The 8,404-nt window shown below is 50.1% G+C and overlaps 1 protein-coding gene across 1 annotated transcript; it reads right to left on the minus strand.

The window, feature by feature from the left end:
• Positions 1 to 5,359: 5,359 nt before the first annotated feature.
• On the minus strand, positions 5,360 to 7,564 carry LOC136966362 (fidgetin-like). Its single transcript, XM_067260860.1, has one exon. The coding sequence runs from the start codon at positions 7,559 to 7,561 to the stop codon at positions 5,360 to 5,362; it is 2,202 nt and encodes a 733-aa protein (XP_067116961.1). The 5' UTR covers positions 7,562 to 7,564.
• Positions 7,565 to 8,404: the final 840 nt, after the last annotated feature.

Here is an 8,404-nt window from a genome sequence, read left to right on the forward strand (position 1 = left end):
CTGACGAGGGCAAAACCCCTCTGCACCACACACACACACACATGCACATACACGCGCACACACACACGCACACACACACACACGCACGCACACACACACGCACACACACACACGACCACCATGGTTTGATTGAAAGCCTCCCAAGTGTGTACATATGCACCAATTTGGATCCCAAACTAGCTCTTCAAACATTTTGCTAATGACACAGTAGACCCCTACCTTCCCTCCAAAAAACAAACAAACGTTTGTCCACATCTAGTGCGACCCTTCACAAACACCAACACATCCTGATCAGATCAATATCAGAGTGATTGATCAGATGATGATACACTGAGAGACCAGAGAGACAGAAAAACGTGACCTGCAGAGATCCCCCCCCCCCACACACACCCTCATGTTTTTATACAGAAAGAAAATCACACAAGGCATCCACACACACCTGTAAAGAATAGTTCAACAGGAGAGGAGAGGGGAGGAGAGTGGAGGAGAGGAGAGCGACCAGCAGAACTGAGCCGATGTTCCAAGGACTTCCGAGACGTGAAATCACAAGCAGCAGACGAAGACTCCTCAACCACAGGAGCAGGAGAACCCAGAACCACACAGGAGCAGGAGAACACAGAACCACACAGGAGAACATAGAACCACACAGGAGAACATAGAACCACACAGGAGAACACAGAACCACACAGGAGAACATAGAACCACACAGGAAAAACATAGAACCACACAGGAGAACATAGAACCACACAGGAGAACACAGAACCACACAGGAGAACATAGAACCACACAGGAGAACACAGAACCACACAGGAGAACATAGAACCACACAGGGGAGTGATGAGCTGTACTCCATGCACTGTAACCTCGGCAAAGCATGTGAGATTCCACAGATAATTATATGGCAGCTTCCTACACTTTACCATCAACCGTATAATGATACAGTCAAAAATGGTTTGCAAAAGCACCTAATTTACATTAATAGTACTCACATTATCCAAAGTCTTTGTCTCTGAGGTAGATAATTAAGGCTTTAATGTTGTAATACTTGCCTCTCTTTGCAAGTACAAAGCTGAATGGGTGTGTTAAAATGTGACTACATCTGTGTTGTTCCTGATGACATGATTTAGTTCTGATTATTAGAAGCTACAGGAGAGATTTTTATTTTTATTGCACACAAGAGGTTGGGTCAATTCAAGCGTCTGTTGTGAAAATTGTATTCAAATATTCAGTAAAGGAAATATTAGATTTCAACAGACTGTCAAATTTCTATAAACATTTTTTGCTGCAGGATTTGAGTTTAAGTTGCATGAGAAAAACAACACAATCCAGAGATGAGTCTCGATAATCTGGAGGAAAGAAAGCAAAGAGATTTCATAATTACTTCATTTAAAAGGTCCCACCATAACTGCTGTGGACTCAGAAATACAAATATGTGTCTTTTTTTTAACACTGACTAAGAAAAAAGACAACAAGAAAATGTTCTTTTGAAGAAAACATCTTTAATGAACTGCTTGTTGCTGTCTGTACCTCAGGTTACATGAAAATACATTTAAGTCGACTGCAAGTATGGCAACATATTCACACGTACAAACATGTATGTGGAGTGTCTGTAGTGTAGTTATTCATGTATATAAATATATACAACAGAGACACATTACACTCTGGTTAAGTTTGTGCAAGTGTGTTTTATATATACCAATGATATATAAAATCCAACACACACTCAATCAACAACAAAAAAGTGTGCCCATACACTGTATATACACATTCACACACGCAGGACTACAGATCACCAAAGAGTAAAGCGACACATTGGTTTATGCATTTAGAGAAACCTTGAAGTTGGGACTGCAGTGACTCTTAAGACTCTCCACAGACATCATGTGCTGCACAGCCTCTCCAGGCTCCCTCGCCCAGCCTCTCTACGCTCCCTCGACCAGCCTCTCCAGGCTCCCTCGCCCAGCCTCTCCAGGCTCCCTCGCCCAGCCTCTCCAGGCTCCCTCACCCAGCCTCTCCAGGCTCCCTCGCCCCCCTTGTCATCTCTCTCCTTTTCTAGTATTTGATGACATTCAGGATGGTGTGAATATGTTCAGTATGTAGTCATGAGGTAGAGAATCTCCACAGAACCGTGTCTGGCTACAATGACAGAAAGGATGCAAAAAAATATATAACAACATTAAACAAGCAACAAACAAACGAAAAAATAGCTTTTTTTTACCTATATGTTTTCGTTTTTCATTAAAAAAATCAAGCAGACTAGAGAAAGCAGCAAATGATAGTCAGATTTGGTTGTGGCATGCAGTAGAGATGACATGGGAGGTCTGCGTTGTGTTTTGATATGCATCTCTGTGTTCTTGTTACCAAGGCTCTTAGTCCAGAGGCTCTGCTGACAGAGGGACTTCTGGGAAACTGGTTTGAGGTCAGCCTGTTGATACACCACAGCCTCCCTGCTCTGCTGCCTGCGTTATTTACACCCACATGTGACACACACACACAATCTCAGACGCCACTCCCTCCATTCTCCTCTCTCCCACACACACGGACTCACTCACTCACACACACACACACACACACACACACACACACACACACACACACACACACACACACACACACACACACACACACACACACACACACACACACACACACACACACACACACACACACACACACACACACACACACACACACTGTCACTCACTCACTCACACACTCACACACACACTCACAATATCCTTTCATCTTGCCTGTGAAGTACAGAAGTGATACACTGGCAGCAGATACATGCATGTAGGCTGCAGGTCAACGCACACAGACGCCATTGTCTGTTCCCTAAATGATCCCACTGGATGAGTTTTCACAAGGATCGGGTGTTGGGATTTTAAACAACTGACAGAGATTTTTGGGGGGCGGGTGGGGGGCGGGGGGCACATTCCTGTGTGTTGCAGCTCAGAAAGTTCATCCTCAGAAGCGGTCAGTGCTCCTCAGAAGCGGTCAGTGCTCCACGTCTGGGCTGTATGAGTACGCTGCTGTGTTCAAGCTGTATGAATGGATAGATGGTGGCTGACAACATGCCGCCGCCGCCCCCCCCCCCCCGCGGGATACGGAGAGAGACAGGTGAAGTCAGGAAAGCTGTGCTTAAGACTTGGAGGCTGAGAAGAGGAAATTGTACTTCTATATTTCTAGTTAGACGCTTTTCTAAAACGTCAGACAGAACTTAACCCACACGGTAGTTCCGTCTTGTCGAGTGCTGCTATTGAAACGAAAAACAAGGAAATAGCTCTTAATCATTAATTGGATGACTCACAACGCACATATCGAGGAAATTAGCATGGGCACAGATGATCTCAGTACACCAAAACTGCAGTGATGCCAGTGATTAAAAAAAGAAACAAAAAATGCACACAAATATGATAGAGCATCTTCTTTAGTGCACCTGTCATATGATAGAAGACTAGAGGGACTTCAAAGCCACCTTGGTAGTGCTTGCAAATGATCTCCTGGAGATAGGAAAAACTAAATACATTCAAATGCAACACAATGGGCTATGAATCATTTTCGGAATAGAAAGGAACTTTGGAATAGGACCAGGCCACATACTTCAAGCCACAGTACATATACTTTGTGTAGCTTAAGAGCCAGGATTAAACATAAGTTAAAATGGAGGAATTAAACCCTTCCATGTGCTTACAGTGACATGCAGATAGAGAGGACTTTAAAGGCCCAACAAAATACCAACTCTCTGATTTGTAGACTCTTGTGGTTCAGCAGGGTCTACAACAGCAGTCGGTTAAAAAATATATCCAACTATGATAGTAATAACAATGTGTTTAGCATAAGCTCTTATCCAGAGCTATGCCCAACGGGTTTGAACCTGCAACCTCTTGTTTTGCAGGCAAAGGCTCCACCACGGAACTACACCCACCCCCTAGCAATTTCACTCATGCCCACTTTTTTAACACAAATCAAACACCCCAGTGACCCACAATCCACATTTCGGGAACAAAAAACCTGAACAGAACCCCAACTGCCAACTTGACCTCCAAACTAAATCATGAATAAACATGAAAGCATTTCTTCATTACAAAAAAAGCTTGGCTAGCTTCCCCAGCTAACTATCTGGCGAGGTTAGTTAGCTTGAGCTAGCCTTTAGCTTTTGGAATGCAAGCCTCTCTCTGACAAGTCTGGTCTGCTTCCTGTGAGAGTTGAGACACGTTGGAAGAGGTAGAACAGAACAGGGGTGCATGTGATCCTAAACGTAGCACGGAGTACCAGGCCCCAACAGGAAGATACAAAGCAATTCACATCTTTGACGGCACCTTTCGCTTTTTATTTTATTTGGTGAGCTCTCTGTTCCTGGCGTACACCTTCCCCTGTGTTTAGCCTCACTGACACTGGGGCCAGGGCATTTCTGATTCTGTTACTACACCTCTTACGACAATCTTCCTTCACCTTTCCCCTCCCCCCAAAAAAAGTGGGCGAAATGTTTCATAAAACCGGTGGAAGGGATGAAACTTGTATACCTTTGTTCATGTCAGCTGTAACATATTGGCTTCAGCACCTGCATAAAAACAAAACCTGTAAAATCTCACTATTGACTTAGTCCCGTGATCCTTCCAGAACGACTCTGGTACATTCATTGTCATTTCCTTGCCCTTTGACCCCGTCAAACACTGCTCAGGTAGCTAGCGCAAAGTCCGAAACCACGCTCCAATACTCTCAGAAGAACATAGTGCTTTTGTCGCGATGTCTTGAGGTACTGTACAATTCACAAACACTTTCCTGAGTATATTTTTTGTTTTGTTTTTGCAGATGGAGGATCGAAAGGGATGAGGCCGGGGTCCAGAGTACTATCACCCCAGAAGAATACTGCTGCTCCTCGTCAAGGAGAAGACGTTCCATCTCCAACAACGACAACCGCAAGTTTCTAGTTTCAGACTCGCAGTTAAAGTTAAAGCTCTTCATTATCAGCACATGCCATGAATGTAGATTGTGAGGAAAAGAAAAAAGAAAAAAATGTAAATAAGAAAGCACCACTTCAGGCACTTGGATAGCCAACAAAAGTTTTCAGGAACGATAACAGAATGATATATACAGTCACTCACACGGCCGAATATTCTGGGGCCTGTTTTGAAATGTGTAAACAATGCCTGGCTCTTACAGACGGCAAGCGTCCTAGTGAAACAACAGCTCGTCACCTGCCAAACCCTTCTCAATCAAACCATGTCTCTGGGTTTCAAACTTCAGCTTGTGAGGTCTTCATGGGCCGGTCTCAACCCACCTCTCCCTCCGCCACGACACGACTCCTCCGGACGGGAGAACTTCCGACGCCTCTCTCTGGAGGCCGGGAGTCCGTTCACTGGCCGCAACCGAACATCTTGTTCCACTCAGTGTACGTGTCGATCTCTTTCTGTGATATACTGGGCTGGAATTTGCAAAAGACGCTGTCGAAGTCTTGAAAGGTGAGTGACCTCATGGCGCCTCCCTGCATGATGCCCGCGATGTCCATGCCCTGCGCTGAGGAGTGAAGCACGCCCAGCAGCGCCTCCTGGCAGAGCCGTGCCACGTCCAGGCCAGAGAAGCCCTCTGTGCGCTGGACCAGCAGGACCAGCTCCTCCTCGCTCAGGCAGAACTTGTGCTGGGACTGGGACAGGAGCTGGCTCACCAACTGGTGCCGGGCCGACAAATCCGGCAACGGCACCAGGACCCGACGGCCGAAGTACCTGCGCAGCCCCTCGTCCATGTCCTGGGGCTTGCTGGTGGAGCAGACCACCAGGACCTGGCCGGCGCCGTCGTCCGCCTGCCCCAGGAGGAGAGCCTCTAGCTGGGTCAGGAGTTCGGCCTTCAGCCGGGTGACGGGGCTCTCGTCGCTGAGCTGGGCCGACAGCAGCATGTCCACCTCGCTGATGAAGAGGACGGAAGGCTGTCTACAGCGTGCCACCAGGAAGGACGCCCGCAGGATCTTCTCCCCGTCCGACAGCCACTTAGTGGCCAGCGTGGAGCCGCTGAGCTGGAGGAACGGCGCCCCCATGTGGCTGGCCAGGCAGCGGCCCAGCAACGTTCGCCCGGTGCCCCTCGGCCCGAACAGCAGCACGCAGCGAGGGGCGGCGGCCATGTTGAACATGTCAGGGCGCAGCATGGGCCACAGCACCTCCTCCTTCAAGGTGGCCTTGGCCTGCTCCAGGCCTGCGATGTCACTCCAGTCCACCGGGGGGCCCTGTTGGAGGATCTCTGAGGTGACCATGTCCAGGAGGTGAGGGTCGCTGCTCCTCAGCTGCTCCTCGGCCGGCCTGGAGGAGGAGGAGGCGGAGGCCGAGAGGGCGTGGGAGAGGTGGAGCCTGTGCTCCTCTGCACCCTGCTCACTCAGGGAGGGGGAGGCGAAGCTGGCCAGGGAGTCTGCGGATCGCGCTGCCCCCAGGGTGGAGGAGGAGGAGTAGGACGGAGGGGTCAGGGGCCCTGACGTCTGCCCACTGAACTTCCTGGACTGCTGCTCGGAGGACATGGACTGCTTCTGGGGATTAAACGGCAGGGACGACTTCTCAGAGCTCCTGTCAAACCCGCTGCCTTCCCCGCCGTTGGAGTCTCCTATCCTGAACATGGGGCTGTCTGGAGCCCCCCTCGCCTGGCTGTAGCCGAAATTACCATAGGAGGAATCCATCTCTCCCTGCCCAGTCATGTAGAAGGCCTTCCTCTTCAGGGAGTTGGCGGGGCTGCTGCTGAGCGGAGTTGGGGTGATGGGGGGGAGGTTGTGGGACTGGTAGGGGTAACCTGGGAGGGCGGAGGAGGGTGGCAGGGGGGTGGGGGCAGCGATGCCTGACGGGAGGTAGGAGGAGGGAGGGGGAGCCCCTCCAGGGCTGTATCCAGGTCCCACCGAGCTTTGGGTAGGGTAACCCGCCGGGGGGTAGTTGTAGCTGGAGAGATTTGGGGACCCCGCGTTGTAGGCGGGGACCAGGGTGGGGTGAGCGGGTGGAGGAGGAGGCTGCAGGAGGCTGGAGCTGTGCAGCGGGGAGGGAAGGCCAGGGGCCGTGGTCTGGGAGCCGTAGCCAGGGTGGAGGTAGGAGCCGCTGTAGCCGGGCCCGTATTCCTGAGAGGGGGCGAGGGCAGACGGGTGGAGGGCGGAGGGGGCGTGGCTCCCACAGCTGCTGTTGGAGTAGCTGGGCTCTGTCAGGGCGCTGGACGCCAAACCAGGAGAGCTGCACAGACCCGCGCCCACATCGGCCGCCACGCCCCCCTTCCTCACCGACAACCCCTCGGGGACACACCCCATGGGGTACACGCCCTCCTGCCAGGCCTCCCCCTCCCCCTTCCGCCCCCCGCCCAGACCCTCGGAGTACGGCAGCTCCAGTATCCCAGAGTACTTTTCAGCGTATTTCTTCAGCAGGTTTGAGGCGGTGAGCGCCGAGATGTCGTCGTTGGCCCAGGAGTACTGGTAGGTTGCGGCGGCGCCGCGCTGCAGCTGCCCCCGGTACGCCTCGGCCTTGTGGGCCGGCGAGCGCGTGGTGGAGGAGATGTCGAAGTGTTGCTCCGCCCACTGGCTGTGCTCTGGGGTCCACTGCATCTTAATGCCTGAGGAGACACAGACACAGGGAGGAACGTCAGCCATGACACCGGACGAGAGGACGAACCATCAGAGCAGAATCATTATTCATTTGTTTGGTTTTTGTTCAAAGTGATGTATGGGTGTGTGTGTGTAGGGGTGGGGCAGCTAGCCAGAGCAGCTAGCCAGATGACAAAAGATGCAAGGTAATATGATTCTGTTGTTGTAGTTCACTGCTGCAATAACTGAAAATTAATAAGGCATGATGAAAAATAACGCATGCTGAAGAAAAAATTATTCATAATAGCAATTCCAGCTCAAAAGCGGAAACTGCTAATCTCCTATTCTGACGGCATTGATAACCTGTGTGGCAAAACAAAACGTATTAAAATCGCTTTGATCTAAATAAACATTGCAAATTATTTTACATCCCTAATTATTATGACATGAATCAACTGTTGAAAAATCGCCTTTTTACGTGACTTTTACGTAACACTTGGGACAGAATTAACATTTTAATTGAAACTGCCAACTGCCCTTTAGGCCGATTCATCATTGTCACGTCTGACCAGAACTTCAGATTATTTACAGTCCGGTCATCTGGACGCTGGACCTGACTCGGCAGTTAGGTTCTCCTCAGTGGTCCACATGAACAGATCACATGAAGGACACAGGTTCTCTACAGGAGGCTTTGGTCCTGGTTGGCCACTGGGTCTGGTTAGGTGTAAATAATGCACCCCGCACAGACCAATATGACACAGACAAGGCAGGTCAGTCTATAATCCTTCTCTCATCTTGGCCTGCCGGAGATGGGTTTGAAAGCGCGCTTCACTGAGAGCCGCAAAGCAATCTCCCCCCGCCGGC

Source organism: Osmerus mordax, chromosome 22, assembly GCF_038355195.1.
Source record: "Osmerus mordax isolate fOsmMor3 chromosome 22, fOsmMor3.pri, whole genome shotgun sequence".
In the NCBI taxonomy this organism is placed as follows: domain Eukaryota; kingdom Metazoa; phylum Chordata; class Actinopteri; order Osmeriformes; family Osmeridae; genus Osmerus; species Osmerus mordax.